This window comes from Lactuca virosa, chromosome 5, assembly GCF_052849685.1.
Source record: "Lactuca virosa cultivar CGN04683 chromosome 5, Lactuca_virosa_CGN04683_v6, whole genome shotgun sequence".
NCBI classification, from domain to species: domain Eukaryota; kingdom Viridiplantae; phylum Streptophyta; class Magnoliopsida; order Asterales; family Asteraceae; genus Lactuca; species Lactuca virosa.
In genome coordinates this window covers 266,623,201-266,642,764 of record NC_136430.1, presented here as the reverse complement: position 1 = coordinate 266,642,764, position 19,564 = coordinate 266,623,201, and the positions used below count along the sequence as shown (strand labels likewise).

General features: G+C 35.0%; 2 protein-coding genes and 1 long non-coding RNA gene across 3 annotated transcripts; 1 reads left to right on the top strand and 2 right to left on the bottom strand.

Annotated features, from left to right (window-relative positions):
* Window positions 1-810: 810 nt before the first annotated feature.
* Window positions 811-1,430, bottom strand: LOC145114950 (uncharacterized). Its single transcript, XR_013711351.1, has 3 exons — window positions 1,348-1,430; window positions 1,027-1,064; window positions 811-887 (listed from the first exon to the last, which is right to left on the bottom strand). It is a non-coding gene; the product is annotated as an uncharacterized LOC145114950 (long non-coding RNA).
* Window positions 1,431-11,713: 10,283 nt separating this feature from the next.
* On the bottom strand, window positions 11,714-13,533 carry LOC145111626 (CASP-like protein 2C1). The gene is made up of 3 exons (XM_079047891.1): window positions 13,231-13,533; window positions 12,690-12,831; window positions 11,714-12,122 (listed from the first exon to the last, which is right to left on the bottom strand). Exons 1-3 carry the CDS (start codon window positions 13,380-13,382, stop codon window positions 11,877-11,879), a joined length of 540 nt encoding a protein of 179 aa, XP_078904017.1. The 5' UTR covers window positions 13,383-13,533; the 3' UTR covers window positions 11,714-11,876.
* A 2,105-nt stretch (window positions 13,534-15,638) lies between these two features.
* Window positions 15,639-16,394, top strand: LOC145112708 (uncharacterized). The gene has a single exon (XM_079048844.1). The coding sequence runs from the start codon at window positions 15,639-15,641 to the stop codon at window positions 16,392-16,394; it is 756 nt and encodes a 251-aa protein (XP_078904970.1).
* Window positions 16,395-19,564: the final 3,170 nt, after the last annotated feature.

The following is a 19,564-nucleotide window of genomic DNA, read 5'->3' as shown; positions in this document are numbered from 1 at the left end:
CTAAGCTTTCAATACGATTCAGAGCAACTCACCTGTATTTTTTAGGGTTTAATCTATAATCAGTTCCAAATGGAACACAAAATAGAAAAATATTAGAGAAAAGGAACCTGAATTTGATGGATATGCCTTCAAAGAAATGATAAGAAACCAAATATGAAAAGATCTAAATAGAACCGCACATTGTGGACTATACAATGGTCGAGTTTGATTACCTGATTTGCAAAGCGCTGTAACATCCATCAAGAAGCCAAATGCTCCGATCAAACAGTTTAAAATCATACTCTTTATCAGTTTAAAGCAATATCCATGTAAAAAATGACTTAATCATAGATTTTAATTCCCTTGACAGCTTCATTTGCCTGAAGTTTCAAGAAAACAATAATAGATGTAAGACAATCGTTTTCTAAATGGATTAAATATAACAGTGACATCATTTATAGATAAATGTAGAACATACCTATAGTGGTATTTTCACTGGCATCTGCTGTATAAAGTTCTACATCAAAGAGAGCACTACAATGGAAAGAATAAACATGGCATTATATTGTCAAAATGAATCAAGAAAAGATGAAGCTTGATAAGAAATAGTGAATACCAGTCACGTCTCTTTATCACAGTGGATTTCAGAAGTTCCCCAAATCACTTCTGTAATATCCATTAAGCATGAAAAAAACAGAATCGGACCTGCAATGTAAAGAAAATGGGTAGACTTTGTGAAGTACAATGTCTTGATAAAAAAAGATTCATAGTATTTCCAAGAATCTTGTCAAAAGAACACCTTATGATGAAAATAAGACACATGAGTTACCAAAAGTACCCCTCATCCCACCACCAAGAACATTGCACATTTCATTTAAAGCTGTTTGCTCAAGTCTACTCTTTTCCATCTTAGGTACACCATAAGAAGTTGTTATATCTCCCACAATAGGTATAAAATTCAGATTATGTTATTAAGTTTTAATAATCCAAAAAATACAAAAGATAAATCATGGAAGAAATGGTAATTTTCAGAAACTAATTGTGTACCTTCTGCAATGTCGTCCACAATCGCAATCTTGATACACCTGTTCAAGTTTATACTGATTAGTTATTCATTCCTATTTCGTTAAACAAATATTACAATGGATGCAGCAGTACATTCTTCAGTTTTTTCATGACTAATTCCAATTAAGTGAAGACTCTTTTTCGTAATTTGGAATGAGTGGTGACCATGGTCGATCACATGCAAATTATGTAAATATTTGGGGTTCTTCCTGATCACTTCAAAGAGAATCACAAAAACAAAGGGAAGTGGCTGCAAATGCAAAAAAAGATGGAATCAGAACCCTGATTTGCCCCTGTAGTTACCTGATTTGCCCTTGTAGCTACCCTCACGAATGTAACCTCAATCAAATGCGATAGACGGACATCAACGATAGAAATAGAATCACGTTGACTCCATTTACCTAAACGATAACCGAAAACCTAAAAGACATCATCATAACTAAACGAAAAAGCTAGCCGCTTCCCAGATCAATTAAGCGTTAAAATGCATCAATTGAAAACACAAACAAACCTATCTCAGTAATCGACGAATAAACTTACACATACACACATATAGATTTATGTTCATACCTGGTTTGGATATCTTATCACATTCCCATATAAGTTTATCAACATTGTATAGGTATCAGTAGAGGGTTGGCAGCAATTTCTCTTCATCCTTTGGAAAATCTCTACAGCTTTCTGTGAGTTTCTTCCCTTTATCGGCCCATCAATATAGGTATTATACACCACAGCACCTGCAAGAAATAGCAATATACTTTCATATATTTATATTTATTATAATTTATATCATCCGATAGAAATTGCAATGATGTAATAAGGATGTTGTAATACTTGGTGGAAGACTGTAATTCTGCATTTCCATAAAGACAGTTCAGCTTTGTCTAATAATCCAGATGTACAATAGGCTCTTAGAAGAAGGGCATAAGTGTCCTCAGTAGGAATGCATCCAGCTTCAAGTAGGTTGAAATAAGTAGATTCTGCTTTGTCAGGGTATGACTTTTGGCCAAAAGCATCAATAAGTAAATTGTAGCAAATGAGATTTGGGTGGAACCCATGGTTAAGAAAGACTAAAGCTTTCAGTTCACAATTAACTGGCAGCCATCTGCATGTAAAAATCTTCATACCCTTTGAATTTGTAATGAATTCCTGAAAAGAAAATAATAGGATTTGAGGAATTATATTAACGTTAAAACATATCAAAATTAAGGATGTTAAATGCTACACATACTCCAAATGTGGTTTTAAAGTGTCCACAAATGGCTGCTTCACAGTTGGAATAAGCTTTCTGAGCATCAAATTCTCTATAGGCCCCTCGACTATGCCTTCGTCTTCTACCAGCAGCTGAAGCATAGATAAAAAAAAACATAATGAACTCAAAGAAAAGATCAAAATTACCAAATGAAACATATACAGACACTGTATTGAATTTATGTTATGATTTGTTTTCTTGGTTTATAATTTCAATGTAGATTTTAGTGTATCTGTTGCCTTCTGCCACTTCCGGTGGTGGCTGGTGGGTTTTGATCTAACTGGTTTTACCCTCCCTACACATAAAGATTCAAGAAAAACAAATGATTAGAAAACCAATTTCAAGTATTCAAGATTATGATTTGCCACAAGAAAAACAAACGCAACTATACCCTCCTAATAAAATTTCAATTCAAAAACACACAACAAAATTACCCCTACCCCATTCACAAAAGCCGAAACATCAACATGGGAGTCAGCAACCCTTCGATTTTGCTCCAACTGTACATCAGGTACCTGAGTTTCACGGGCATTCGAAAAAACTTCATTTTGCTGTTGTCTCTCATTAACGTGAGAGACATTCTTTTTTGATCTGTCATTAGGCATGACAGGAGTGAAACCTGGAGGATGACTTACCTTATTTGTTTCTGAGTTCTTCTTTGACGGTAGGTAAATTTTTTCAAGAATCTACCTATCATTAAAGTAATTTTAGCTTTTGTAGGTTTTAAATAGAGATTGAAGGTAAGGAATACCGAATTCAGAAAAGCACAAAGCAAAAATATTAGGGCTGAGACATACCTCAATCAAGATGTTAGATGCAAGTGAGAGAAAGAAACAGTAAATCGACTTTTTTTTGTGTGGAATCGAAGAAGGCTTCGGATAGAAAAAAAAGTCGAAGCACAAATGGTTCCCTCCGTCATTGTCTGTTTGAGAAGGCGATAGAGAGAGAGGCGGTGCAGTCGTTGAAAGACGCATACACTTTGTCAGAGGGAAGGAAACGGCGGGCAGGTAGTGGAGAGAAGGCGGTGGAAAGGAGATCAGTAGAACGACACGTAGTAATGGAGTCCACTCAGCCCAAAGTGATGTACATCTCAGGCGAACATACTGGCGAACATACTGTGGCAGTGGTTGATTCCGTCGAACATAACAGAGAGACATCGATGAAGGCTAGTAATCGGAGGAAAGGATCGATAATAGGTTTGTTGAATAACATCGATGAAGGCAGTAGAGGCGAGTAATCGGAGGAAAGGATCGATAATAGGTTTTTTGAATGAGTTATGGATGGGAAGGAAAGTGAAAAGGTGTCGGTTAGTCGGTGGAAGGCCAGGAATCTTAACACGTGTGAGCAACCTGTAAACAAAGGTGATGACAATGCAATACCATATTTATGAATAAATAAACAAAGAAAACCTTTTTCATTAAAATAAAAAGACAACCAATCAGATGCAAGTCCTGTTCATCAGGCACTTGTAAATTAGAATATATATATAATAAGCTAATTCTAAGGAAATCAATAAATTTGAAATTACTTTGATACCCTTTTCCTGATTTTATTATTTACATTTTGATACATTTAAGATTGATAAAAATGCCCTTGAATACTAGCCATTGATCTAATTAATTGGATGGTTATGATTTATTCTCGCGTTCTTGACATTTTGGGTATTCTCATTTTAACATACCTCTCTCTCTCTCTATATATATATATATATATATATATATATATATATATATATATATATATATATATATATATATATATGGAAAAGTGAATATACGTTACGGCCCCACCTAAGCTTAGGTAGTAAACCTCATGAAACTACGTCCTTTTATTAGCTAAACTTTGCGATTAGGGGATTCATGTTTACTGCTTGAAGTGTAGATTCATGATTGATGCAATAACTTTGATAGGAAAATAAAAAATATTGATTATCTTCGACCTCCGTGATAGTGGAAAACAATAGTATTCATTAGGGTGAAGTAATAAACGATAATGAACCGATAATGGAGGAAATAAATGCGATGGGGATGGTATATTTAGCAAATGAAAATCGAACATAGTGTATTTACTAAGTTAAAACGACATATTTAAAAGGTTTAGTACCTAAGCTTAGGTGGGGCTGTAATGTATATTCCCTATCCCCATATATATATATATATATATATATATATAGAGAGAGAGAGAGAGAGAGAGAGAGAGAAAAAGAGAGATATGTTCAAATATTCCAACTAATTATTGTGTGGATGTAAGGATGATTGTGGACCAATCATTTCAAAAACCTAGATAAGGATAAAATTGTAATCTTAGCTATTAATTAATTTTTGTAAATTTAAATCAATTAATTTTCCCTTTAAATAACAATCGGTTTCATATCTTTAACCTTAAATCTCGTTCTGCCAATAGCAAAAATCACCACCGATCGACTATAACCAGACTCTTCCATCGATCTCTCTCTATTAAGGCTTGCTATCTGTTAACACTCTAATTTCGTTCGTGGCTTCTTGCACTATTTTTTAGTTGTTTTTATTTATTTATTCGGATGCGAAGATTGAAGTTGTATTAGCTACTGTTGGAGTATGAATGGATTGTTTCATGATCAAAACTCATTTCCGTAAGTGATTTTTCTCAATTATATTTTTTGTTTTATTTTATACAATAATGTACTTAAAGCAAGTAAATCATTTATTTCATCATCTAACCACTACAAAGTGGTCATCGAAATCATGTATCGTCGGACCCATGTATAAGTTAGATATAGGTTTTGGATTAAAATATCAAGTTTTGGGTTTACCTAATCATATTTCTTGCCTTTATGTATTAATCCATTACCATCATACATACTGGATCCATATTTTCTAGAAAAATGTGAATTCGTTATATGATATGAAATCGGATTCTAGCGATTTGATATATTCAATTTGAAAATGCTAGTATAGGAATCTTGCATATATTGAATTTTAATATATTGATTTAATATCTCTAAAGGGTTTTGTCAATAATAATTCAAATCTTCATTTTCATCACCAAAATGGTGTTAATAAATAGCAATTACTCAATATGATTACAAAAAATCCACTCTGACACCTTTACAGTGAACATGATTCATTCTTAAAGAATAAAAACAAATGCAAAAATCGGTCAATGGTGTTATCACATTTGATCAAATTTCATATTTTATAATATCTGTTCTATAAACAGTTAACAACTTTTGGATTTCAATTAGAATTTCTTTTCTATTCTAACAAAATGTGGTATCAAAGAACATATGTTTTATGTAATACTCTGATTCTTACAAAATGTTTTTTATTTTGTTTGCAGGTCAATGACGGAGTATTATTTAAAAAATAAAGTTTTTTTACGTGTTAGATTACATAAATACATAAATGTTGGAAACAAACCAAGAAGCAGAAGGACACTACTAGAAAATGAGGTATCAACGACGGATTTAGCGACGGAAAAAATCCGTAACTAATCAATGACGGATTAGCTAGGGATCAACGATGGAAATTAGAAGTCTCCCTAAAACCTAAATGCTACTCGAGAAATATTGGAAACCCCGTCACTAATTTCCTATTCCCTCTCATATTTTGGCTGATTTTCAGTTCCCTCTCAATATTTTCATTCCCCCGCCTCCCTCCCATATTATCCTCCTTAAAACATCTTACCCTAATTTCGATATGTCATTCTCTTTACCCTATTTTCTCCTAACATTGCTGATTTTTTCCACCCCACCCCCAACATCGCCGATTTCCGCCGCCACCACCCCTACGACAAAGAAAAGGATGTTGTGGAGGAGACGCATGTCGTTTGCACATACCCATTTGCAGCAGCGACTTCTGTCTTTTCTCTAAACCATAAAACAGAGATGGAGTTTCAAAAATCCCAAACAGAACCAACAAGAAGCCACACGACCTTCAAATTTTGCCGTCAATTTTGTCTCCTAAACTGGAAATTGCTTAACATCAAACGAAGGTAACACTCCATAGCTTAGCTTGTACCTTTCTAGTGCAGCTTACATGGGTACTATCGAGTTATTTACAATTTAACCTCTTTTATTCTCGTCATAAACCTCGATTTTTTTTGTTCTTGTAGCATAAGGCAACATCACAAGACCGTTCACAAGTCCAAATTCCTAATCGTGGTTATATGTTTTATCTTGATTTCAAGAGTCATTTTTCTAAAACTGATTGTTCTGGGCAAGAAGTGTGTGTCACTTGCAGTATGATTATTTGAGAAAAATGAGCACCAAGGACATGTCTCCAGGTACACCAGTTTACCCCTTTCCTTGATTGAAAGTTAGCTAATTTAAGGGACTAACATAAGGTGGTTTTGACTAACTTGGTCTTGGATTGTATTTCTTGGTAGTTGGATATACATAGTACCTTCCATGCCACGCCACTGGTGAGACCTTTTCCCCTCCAATTATCTGTTAAATTGCTACCATTTGTTCCAAAATTAGCATATATATTGTTTTATTCTTTGTTTTCAATGTTATTTATTTTTTCTTATTATTTGTTAGTTATTATAGCATCCTCCAATAATCTGTTAAATTGCTGTCATCCACTTAATCATAATCAATTAAGCCTTAGAAAGAACTATAAATATAGATTTAGTAATTTGGAACTTGTTAGCTATTTACTCGTTTTGGTTCAACCATGTCACCATGACATGTTGATTGAAACCATTGTTTGATAGAAATGCTCAAGGAAAAATATTATACACTTAGAGTATTGTTTTCAAAGTGATATTTTGTTACAATGTTAATATATTGTAATATGGGTTTTATGTTATTTTAGTTGTTTATGGGTTTTATGTTATTTTTATCATAGTTTTTTAACTAATCCTCTTGCAAGTGTAATCTAACTAAAGGAAAACAACAAATGCATTGTAACAGAATCGAAGTTGTTGGGAAGCAAATCAAAGCCTTGCATGAAGTTTTTCAGGTTTAAATCCTCATTCTAATCCAGATTATGATTTTCGTTCAGCAACCGGTATATTTTCATTACTTAGCTATCCTTATGTTTTAAATTACGATTTTACCTTGCTAGGTAATCGCAAGTGAGCCTTGAATCTAACATCTTCTTCAACTTTACCCTAATCATTTTCATATATATATATATATATATATATATATATATATATATATATATATATATATATATATATATATATATATATATATATATATATATATAACATATCAACTTCTTGATTTTCGATTACTCGAGAATTGAGAGGCATTTCCCAAAGTCAGAGTAATTTTCATTGATTGCATCCTAAAAAGTTTTTACATCTTGAGCAATAGAAAGGTATGAATGTACGATTGATGTGGGTATCTCCCATAAAGTTTATGAGCCTTGCCATGACAACTGAATTGTTGAGTTCCCATGTCACCAATTATGGTGTTGTGTAATCTGATTTGTTAAAAATAGATTTCACATAATTAGGAAATGATATAGCTACGATTTGTTTATTTTATTTGATTTGGAATTTTAGGTATTTGATGTATTAACCTAATAATTATTATAAATTTTTTACTTTCTATTTTTTATGAATTTGGGGTGTTACAAAATCCACTAATTACATATGCCTTGTTTTTGTTTCAGATTTCCATTATACCTTTTGTTAGGTATCTTTTTTAGGCTTGTTTCTTTGAGCTTTTCTTCATCCACATCATGGATGATGGTGAGTGCTAACAGCATTCCAAAAACATTTACCATTTTACAGTTCGACTCATAGCTTTGATATATCTAGAAATTCTATATTGGAGTTTTGAAAATGTTGATACCCTTTTCGAATTGTGACGTCTTTTTCTTTGTAGGTTATCGATGAACTTATTCATGAGGATATAAAGGATGAGCTTGGGGTGGAACTTGAAGAAATTGAGGCCAAAAAACAAGAAATTAATAAGTATATTCTAAAAGTCGCCCAAGGATGTAACCTACCAAACTTATTAGACTTTCACATCTGATTTTTGTAATTTGGTCTTAATACTTTGAAATCGATGTATACATTGACACTTCAAAATAGATATATACTTTGGCACTTGATTTTCTAGTCTAATATCGTTATTTAATTTAGTAGTTGGATTTTAAATTTAATTTGTACAATGAATTTCATCTTGTAAATTCTGCTTGTATATTTAGAACTGCAAAATAATGATAAAATGTCATCAACGATGGAATCCACTAGTTTTATGAGCTTTGCGGACAACTTATTTTGTAGCTAAATAACTCATCAGCGGCGGGTTAGCGACAGATTGGCGACGGAATCCGAAGGTTCTCTAAACAATTTGTTCCATCGCTAATCCGTCGTTAAATTCCTAGCTAATCCGTCGCTGACAATTAGCGACAAGGGTTTTTTCGACAGGGTAATTCCGTCGCTAATTCGTCGCTGAAGGCCTTCAGCGACGGATTAGCGACGAAAATGTCCGTGGGTGATACCTCATTTTCTAGTAGTGATAGATTCTTCAAGAATTTCAAGAAAGTTTTTTATGATTTTTTATTCATTTGATATAGTTCACTTTCTAATTGTATTTTTAATTTCATTTTCCTTAAAGTGTTATATGGCGTTGTAGTCCATCCAAAGGTAAACACAATCTCTCAAGGTCACTTTAGTGTCCAATGCTATAGCTTGTGGAAATACAAAAGCCATGGCTGATTTTAGAGATGACGAGTACAAACACATTCTATGTGTAAAGGCAGCAACAATTGAAAAGTCGGTTTGAAGCCTGATGAAGAATGGAAAGTAAGACAACAATATTTGTTCAGAATGAATTAGCATTTTTCTATCAGAATGGATTAGCAACAATATTCTATCAGAATGTATTAGTGTTTTACTTAGATTTCAATGTTTTTATTTGATTTTTAACCATTCTCAGTTTTATTCTTTAAGAATGAATGTAATTGTTAACAATTATTACTTGTATTCTTTCAGAATGAATGTCATTTATGTATGTTCATAATTGTATTTGTTCAGAATGAATGTAACTACTGATTGTAAGATATTAAAATTATTTTCATATACAATTTGTATTCATTAAAAATTGTTAGTCTTGATAATATATATTTATAGTATTCTGTCAGAATTTAATGTTTTTTTTTCAAGATAATCATAAACATATTCTTTTAGAATGTCCGAATTAATATATTTATTATCTAAAAAATCAGAATTTTAAAGTTAAGAGAATTAATTATTCCATAAAATCTATAATTTTCCTTTTTAAATTTATGTTAATTGACTAAAATACCCTTACAATGAAATTAGATGGTATTTTTCAATTATGTTTAATTTAATAATATGTATTAATCATTTTCTTAAAATAAATAAAATGATTGGCCCACAATCATTCCTACATCTACACAATAATTATTTGAATACAATAACCTAAGCATATATATATATATATATATATATATATATATATATATATATATATATATATATATATTAGGTTTAATGTTTTAAAAGGGTTTGATTGGCCCACATTAATTAAAAAACTTTTAATAGGTAAAAATAATCAAAAATATAAAAAATAAATGAATAATAAATTCAATAATGTATCATAGTAATTTAATATCTTACGACTTTTAATCAAACGAAAGTCAAATTAATTTTTAAAGACAAAACTTCAAAAATGGTCCATGTGGTTTCTGAAAATCTGAAGTTTAGTCCTTAATTTACAAAAACCTCACGGATCGTCCCTGTGGTTTCAAAAATTTTAACAAATGGTCCTTTTCGTTAACTCTGTTAGCTTTTGGCCGTTAAGTGAAGGGCATTTCGGTCATTTCACTACTACAGAGACCATTTATGAAGTTTTGTCTTATTTAAAAAAAAAAATATATATATTATAAATATTTAATATAAAGGGGGCCCACCCACCCACCCACCCATATCTCTCTCTCTCTCTCTCTCTTCTCTCTCTCTCGGATACACTCTAAACAACCAAGAAACCACCATAACCCACCACCCAAAACCACCCTTATACCTCCTTCTTCTGATCAAAAACGTCACCCCAAACTGCCACCACCCCACCCTTCACTGCTACCACCGGAGAGCACATCCCTAACCCTTTGTTGCTGCTGTTTTCGATCACCACAGCTCTCTCCCTCATCCCATTTGTTTTCTCTGGTAATTTTAAGCAAGAAAGAAGAAGCAGAAGGCCACCGAAGCAGTCTCCTACTGTCCAACGCCACCTCCTGCCACTGCATTAAAAATCACCCGGCACCTCACTTTCTCACTGGAAAAACCACCCCTAAGCTGCTAAGTGACCTTCTCCACACTCCCTTAATTGAATACAGTCGAAGGAAGCAAGAACAAGGCATCAGAAGACCACCGGAGTGGCCTCATGCCACCCCCGTCGTTGTTCCAAATCACCGCCATCACCACCTGTGCGGCTGCTGCTACTCCACCACCATAAGTCCTCCTAAACCCTTCGTAAATAATAAACTCCAGTCGAGTTCCACATTCAAAGCCACGAAAATCGGTTTTTTTTTCTCTGGTGCGATAACCTGAGAACGAAGAAGATGCAGGAGGATGATGTTTACCTCCTGCATAATCAAACTTGAATACAAAATAAATATATACCACACTTACATGTTTCTCTCGTTTTCGCCATTGTTGTCTTCCACCCCTCATGAGAGGAGTAGAAAACCCAATTCAACAACACCATAAATCTCAACGAACTGAATCGAAATCAAAGTGCTCCACCAATTGCAAAAGCTGTAATCAACTTGATGGAGTCTCCGACTTACTACCAACCACCGCCGCCGCTACATCACTTCGACTCATCTCGCCCCACCTTATGCTTTCCGATTATCATTGATCATTCAATATAATCCTGAATTTGGTCAGCCGGTAAGATACGAACGAGGGAAATAGCAGTGGGTGGATATTTGGTTTCGTTGTGATGTTCGTGAGACGGAAAAGAAAATAAGAGAGAGAGAGAGAGAGAGAGAGAGAGATGGGTGGGCCCCCTTTATATTAAATAATTATATATATATTTTTCTTTTTTTTTTAAATGAGGCAAAACTTCATAAATGGTCCCTGTAGTGGTGAAATGACCGAAATGTCATTCATTTAACGGCCAAAAGCTAACGGAGTTAACGAAAAGACCATTTGTTAAAAGTTTGAAACCACAGGGGCAATCCGTGAGGTTTTTGTAAATTAAGGACTAAACTTCAGATTTTCGAAAACCACAGGGACCATTTTGAAGTTTTGTCATTTTTAAAAGTATGAACTAAATAGATATTGGGAGGGAAGTTTAGTGTAATTTACTCTTTTCAAAAAAAAAAAAAAAAAAAAAAAAAATCCGTAAAAGCCGCTTGATCATTTTGGCATAATACCCTTTAATGCAACCAACCAATTAATTCTTGAGACATCAAGTCATCAAGTGGATGACACATGCTTTAAATACTCTTCTAAAACAAACGAGAGTATTCATTACTGAAAATGACTACAACCTACCCATGAATCACATGTAACACCAACCGAAGGTACATCATTTAACCTATATACATGTGACAACTAAGATATGGAATATTATATAAAACATGCCAACGGCATTTGAAGTTCTTATTTTTCACTTTAGAACAAGATACTTTTTTGGTGAATAATGTCTAAAAAGACCATAAGCCGAAAGGGATGAAACCATAGCCATCAAGAAAAATGCTGCATATCCACAAAGTAGTGCCCCACCTATTTGATTACAAAATCGGTTGAACTTGTTGCATAGTTTCATCCAGAATAGATCGTGTTCACCCCTGACTGCCAATAAGGAGGCGGTAAGGCATGCTGAGTTTGCTGCAAATAACATGTACACGACTGCCTATAGGGTTTAAACCACATAAACTTTCAGTACCTATACAATATTAATGGTAAGGACCATACATGCATTATGGTTGGATGGCGTTGATACATCGATACTTTAATTAATCGGGTCTAACTCTTTTTTAGTGTTGAAATGTTTTAGTTACTCGATTTTGTTGGTTAGTGTTGGTCCATTTATCAACTTCATTTTAATGGTCCCTTTTCTCTTTAATCATCCAACTAAATGAGATGGATTAATTAAGTGGGTGTTTGGCAAAGCTTAAAAATGGAGTTTTTTTGACTTATTATCGGTTTCAAACCGGTATAAACTAAAAAAGGTGTTTGGATAAAAATAGTTTATACCGGTATGATACGGGTAATAAATCAAAAGCAATAAGTAAAAGCCCCTAACTTATCAACTTATAAGCTATAAGCTGAAAAGTACTTGTGATTTTTCATATGCTTAGCCAAACACCCTCTAAATTAACCATTAAGTTTCCCTTGGTCAAAGATTAAGATGTTAACTATTTAAAGCTTGTTTTCTTGTTATTAATTAGAAGACTGATAACACGATAAGTAAGAATACCTGGTCGAATAAGAAAGAGATCCAAGCAAGATGCTTGTAGGAACCATTCATATCTGGTTTCATATGAGAGGAGAGTAGACCTCTGATTATTAGTTGAACCAGATTATAACCTGCAACGGCTACGTCCATGAACACCAACACACTGCACAAAACCATGACAATATTAATTACCAAAATTATTAATGAATGTGATAAACAAACAGCCGGAAACATGTGAATCCAATTTTGGGGTCATGATTAAGTATCCAAAAAACGTTATGTGAGTGTTGTTATTATCTGCACACAGGCTAAACTCTACTTGTACATAATGGACTTGAAACGGGGTTTGAAACTACACCCGTGTTCATAAATCATGGACATCAAGCCTGTTAGACATAACGCAATTTACTGGATGGCACTCAAGTGTAAAATTTGAGCTGATTGATAAGCTTGAGCGCATCCGTACCAGTTCATATTCAACATAAATCTTGAGAGAGAGAGAGAGAGAGAGCGAGAGAGAGAGAGAGAGAGAGAGAGAGAGAGAGAGAGAGAGAGAGCTTACTAGAGAGCATTCATGTCTCTGAAAGTAGCAGTTCGTGAGTATTCGGGGAAGATAAGGCTGGTTTGGGTATCAAATCTAACCAAGCAAGCAGTTGTGAGTAAGAGCAAGGTTGCACATGCTCTTAGAAGTGCCTCCATTCTCGTAATATCCATCTCTCTCTCTCTCTCTCTCTCTCTCTCTCTCTCTCTCTCTCTCTCTCTCTCTCTCTCTCTCTCTCTCTCTCTCTCTCTCTCTCTCTCTCTCTCTCTCTCTCTCTCTCTCTCTAGATATATCCGGTATAATGGAAATGGGAGAGAGCCTCGAAACAACCGTTTTTATATCTAAATATTACCCTTTAGTTTTGATTTCATATCATAGTGAAACAAATTGATTTTCATCTACTTATTTGTTTTGTACAATAATTACTATAAACCATAAAATATTAAGATTTATATTATATTACATGATTTCGAGTTGATCTCACATTACAAAGGGAACTTTTCTGCTCATACATTTTCAATCCTTTACATGCATGTAAAGTCATTACTCTATTTTTGTTTTTCAAAGAAGTCATTTTATATTTATAAAAAATTTCAGAAAAATCTTTAATATTTTTAAAAGAAATTCAAATAATCATCATTTTTAAAATCCATTTTTTGGTGTTTCGGTTGCATTGATCACGATAACGAGTCATGGGTCGAAATTTAGTCCACTTATATTTTAGTTGTAACTTTCAAGAATCAAGATTAGAATATAGATTCGTTAGAAACACTGATATTTATGAAACCAATTAACACCGTGACAAGGGACTATAACAAGACAGTACTAAAGCCTAGTTAACAGTTGATTAATCTATGGCTAAACCTAATTAACATATTCATATTAATTATCTACATTCCATCATAATTTAAGATCATCTATTAAGCACCTTCCTACGTACACATCTACTATATATAATTAAACTTTTGTCCCTTTAATGACAGCTTCTACCGCGTGACATCCAGAAAGTCTATATTTTTCGTCACAGGTACCCTAAACCATTTCAGCCGCTAGCAAAGAATTTTTGGAAGGAGATATCTCGATAGATGAGGTGAAAAGGGCAGTGTGGAACTATGGGAATGATAAGGCCCCGGGACCGGATGATTCACATTCAAATTTCTGAAAAAATATTGGAATGAATTGAAGGCGGATATCCTAGCATATGTGAAACACTTTGAAAAACGGGGAAGCTTTTCACAAGGTTGCAATTCCTCTTTTATAACACTTGCGGCGAAGGTTAAAGATCCACTTTCCTTGGGTGACTATAGGCCAATCAGCCTAATCGGATCTTTATATAAAATAACTGCAAAACTACTAGCAACAAGAATCCGTTCGGTAATTGGAGAGTGCATAGATGAAGTGCAAACGGCTTTTGTTGAAGGACGAAACATCCTGGAAGGACCTCTCATTGTAAACGAGATTTGCTCGTGGGGAAAGACTACCAACAAAAAAATATTACTCTTCAAGGCTGACTTCAATAAGGCCTTTGACTCGGTGAACTGGAGATTCCTAGATTCGATGATGCAACAAATGAATTTTGGAATAAAATGGAGAGTCTGGATACATGGATGCTTAGAATCAGCTAGGGCATCGGTCTTAGTGAATGGATGTCCAACGGCTGAATTCCAACTAGAGAGAGGCGTAAGGCAAGGACATCCCCTATCACCGTTTCTCTTTATTTTAGCTATGGAAGGATTAAATATCGCGTTAAAGGAAGCAGGGTCAAAAGGAGCTTTTCAAGGAATCTCTATTCCCAACTCCAATATCCAGCTCTCCCATCTATTCTATGTCGATGACGCCTTGTTCATTGGTGAATGGTCAAATTAAAACATAAAAAACCTGGCTAGGATACTCAAGTGTTTTCAAGTATCCTCCGGGTTGAGCGTTAACTTCAACAAATCGAAAGTCTACGGCATTAATGTGGATCCACATGAGGTCGATAGATGGTCCTCACCGTTGGGATGCGAGTCGTGCTCATTACCATTCACGTATCTGGGTGTTCCTGTGGGAGCAACATGAACCGTAAAAGCTCTTGGATGCCAGTGATGCAAAAAATCAACAACAAACTCTCCGGTTGGAAATCGAAGACATTGAGTTTCGGTGGGAGGGTGACACTAGCAAAGTCAGTTTTGGGGAGTCTTCCCACTTATTATTTATCAATTTTTGCAGCCCCTTTAGGAGTGATTGAAAACTTGGAGAGAATAAGGAGGAATTTTATATGGTGAGGGCCTAACATTGCTCCAAAAATCTGGTGGGTGGCATGGGAGAAAATAACGGCTCCAAAAGAGGTGGGTGGTTTAGGTCTTGGATCCATTAAAGCACTAAACCTAGCGCTACTATCAAAATGGAGATGGAAATTCTTCCATGAGAGATGTGCACTATGGGCGAGAATGATACACGGAATCCATAATCTTGATGCGTGGCTTCCATCTCAGATGGCGTCCAGATATTTAAGTGGTGTTTGGAATAATATTGATAAATGTAAAATTACACTTGGTAAATTGAATATTGCAGGTTCTGATGTTATCCGGAGAAATCAAGAGGGAACTGGATGGGAATCGGACTTTAAAATTGATGGTCAGTTCTGCGTTGCAGCCTTAAGGGAGAAGATTAATCGTGCAGTCCATATGATTCCGGATGGAGTATTTCAATGGAGCAAATGGATCCCAATCAAAGTAAGTTGTTTTATATGGCGAGCAAGAATGGACCGCATTCCAACTGCGGTTGCTCTTGATCAAAGGGGGGTACAGGTCCATTCTACACAATGCAGTGCTTGTGTCTCTGGAATGGAATCAACGGATCACATGTTACTTAAATGCCCGTTTGCTGTGGATCTCTGGAACCGGATTTGGGATTGGTGCGGTATCACACCAACGATATTTTCTAGTATAAAGGAGATGTTAACTTATATTGCCATGACTAGCCAATGCCCAAAACGCAGGACAACATTACTCTCAATCATTTCTGGTGCACTATGGGGTATATGGCGAGCAAGGAACGATAGAATCTTTAACTCAAAATTCATTTCCCCGGAATTGGTGTTTGAAGGAATTAGATCAATGGTCCATGTTTGGATCAAGCATAGGTATGGGAAAGGAAACTTTGTATGGGGGGAATGGCTTAAATCTCCTTTCTACTTTGTGTAATCTTTGATGTTGATTTTTAACTTTTGGCACCCTTTAGCTCCTTGTTAAGGGGTTGCCTTTTAATAAAATTGCCGGTTCCAAAAAAAAAGAACAAACCTACGCGCAACAACATTACATAGAGTAGCTCCATGAACGCTAAGATTGTAATTAATGCTTAATCCTCATTCCACAAAATCTACTCCATGTGTCCTCCTACGTTCATCTCATTGCATGTCAAATTGTATTTTTAACTTTCAATCACCCAATTCTACAATCGTATAGAATTACCAAAAAGCAAGAATAGAAATGACCGATACAATTAGTGACGACCATCCAGTAACTGCAAGGTTTCCATTCCTCCATGCCCTGTGGTGGATTCCCCTTGGGAATTTCTAGGCTATTGAAGAACAAAATCTACGATGGAAAATGCAAACCTTTTAAATTTCTATAGAAAGGAAGTGTAAATTTTGTAAATAGTGAATCAAATTTATGAAAATATAAGGAATTAAAGTTGTGACATTGGAAAACGATAGAAATTGTATCTAATATTAGAATTTGTTCTAAATGTCATATTGAATGAGAACAATGCTTGAACATGTTCCAATATACCTTACGCGGTTATGATGAAATGAAACAAGTGTTTAGGCCAGAAATAATTAAAAACACAAGTAAATTGCTATTATGTGATAAAGTTGGACAAAAGGGGGGCATAAGCATTTGATGGCATAGAGAATGAAACAAGCTTTGTGAGTTGCTCATGGACCAATATTAAATTGTAATGGGAACCTTTGAAACTTATATTTCAAGAATATGAAAGTGAGTTTACTATAAATGATTCAGTGAAGTGGAAAAGGAGTAACTTGGGAAAATAATGCAAATTGGAAAACAATTGGTGTAAGATGCTAAATGACATTTTCTATGTCAAATTATTTGAAGAAGTTTGTTTTGGTATGTTATAGTATGGTTAGAACGTAAATAATAGAAATAAATAAATTTTTATATAGGAAATAGAAAATACAATGCATGTTGTTTATTTCCTCAAATTAAGGGAAAAGGAAAAAGATGTGAAATGCATATGGGTTCGTCGCGCTATGTTGACTGGCGGTTACAAATTTGCTTTTTCTGACCTTCTGTCAATATGTGTCTCGCAACAGTATGTCACGAACACCACCAACCTTAGGGACCAAAAGTCCCCCTTTAAATGTCTTAAGTCTCCAACTATCCTCTACCAAATGAACATGATGCTTCACCGTCACCTCATCCTTCACAATGTCTTCTTTCAAGCCCTCGGTCTGAGTAGTCTAAATCTTCTCAAATATACCAAGAACCACTACCAATCCCAAAAACTTTAGATGATATGACACCCTAGGCCCCTTAAGACTCATAGCATTAGCTACCATATTTTCTTTCTTATAGTGGTAACTAATCTCAATCATAATCGACAAGCAACTTAACTCCACGTCGCTACCTCATATTTAACTCCTTTTGATTTTGGATGTGTTGCAAGCTATTATGATCGGTGTATAGTGTGTACTTCATCCCATGCAAATAACGACGCCATAACTTGAGTGCAAACACAATTACAACTACCTCAAATTCATGTACCGAGTAATTCACTTATGCGCCTTTCACCTGTTAAGATACGTAAGAAATCATCTTCCCTCTCTGCATCAACACACACCCTAAACTAGAATACGATGCATCATTGTATTCCAAAAAATCCTTATTTCCCTCAGGCAGGGATAGGATAGGTGCATCACACAAAAGGTTCTTTAAAATCTGGAATGCTTGCTCGTGATCATCAGTCCAGACAAAAGGCTCCGCCTTTCTTGTCAACTTGGTCAATGGACAAGAAATCATTAAGAAATATTTGATAAATCTCCTATAGTATCCAACAAAATCCAAAAAGCCCTAAATCTATAAAGGATTCTTCGGATTAGACCACATTTTATGGCCTTAATCTTGGTTGGATCCACCTTGGTACCATTAGCCCCAACAACATGTCCAAGAAATTGAACCTCCCTCAATCAAAATTCACAATCGGAGAACTTTTCTTATAGTTTCTCCCATCACGGGGTATCAAGGACTTCTCGAAAATGCCACTGGTGGTCTTCGGCACTCCATGAATACCCCAAGATGTCCTCAATGAAAAAATGATAGAGCATTCGTCAACCTGAATGGCATCTCCAAAAAAGTCGTAATGCCTATAATGTACTCTGAATGTGATCTTGCAAATACACCGCTCATAAACCTACACAAGATTATAACTATATCACAAATCAATCTTCAAAAAATGACTCGCACCCTGAAGATGGTCAAAAGGGTTATCGATCCTTAGAAGTGGGTACTTATTCTTCACAGTCACCTTGTTCAACTCTTGGTAGTCGATACACATCCATATCGAGCTATCTTTCTTCTTTATGAGTAGGATCGGCACTCCCCAAGGCGAGGAACTCAGTCGAAAAATATCTCACACAAGCAACACTTGAAGTTGCGACAACATCTCCTTCATTTCTGAATGAGCTAACTGATAAGGTGCTTTCGCTATTAGGATCGCACCACGAATAATATCAATCTAAAACTCTACCTGACGTGGTGGTCATAAACCCAGAAACTCATTATGGAAAACATCGTCATATCCCCAAAAACCTCCAAGTCAGAGAGATCTACCATCTTATTTGAGATCTCCATCGTATGAGCCAATAAGACCTCACACCCCTTCTCTAGGCACTTGCGTGCCTTCATCACAGATATGATAGGAATAAATAATAGAGTTGTATCCCCATGAACATAGACAGACCCTCCCTTGACAATAGGAATATACATACGCTTTTTGGCACAAAGAATCTCGGTCTAATTTGAGGAAAGCCACTCTATATCGATGATGACGTCGAATGAATTGATCCTGATCGGAATCAAAGTCATTGGAAAAGTATATCTATAAATCACAATATAACACCCATCAAACTTTCCCGAATAGGAAAAAATACCCTACTATTATCTTAATATCTAACACATACCCCATAGGACTCTAGGGTAACAAAACGAGTACAGAAAGAAAGAGATACAAACGATCTACTAGCACCGGCATCAACCAAAACCATATGTAACATCCTGACTCCCAGGTATAATATTTATATATTTAGTTATGAGTTGTTTGAGCAACTCGACGGGTTGGATGCCCCAACTCG

Bases quoted from the DNA above. Each gene is read 5' to 3' on its own strand.
- LOC145111626 (XM_079047891.1), bottom strand. From the start codon at position 13,382: ATGGATATTACGAGAATGGAGGCACTTCTAAGAGCATGTGCAACCTTG. The intron at 12,832-13,230 runs GTAAGCTCTCTC...GGTTTTGTGCAG, and splicing joins AGAGACATGAATGCTCTCTA to TGTGTTGGTGTTCATGGACG. The intron at 12,123-12,689 runs GTATTCTTACTT...TAAACCCTATAG, and splicing joins TCTCTTTCTTATTCGACCAG to GCAGTCGTGTACATGTTATT.
- LOC145112708 (XM_079048844.1), top strand. From the start codon at position 15,639: ATGATACACGGAATCCATAATCTTGATGCGTGGCTTCCATCTCAGATG.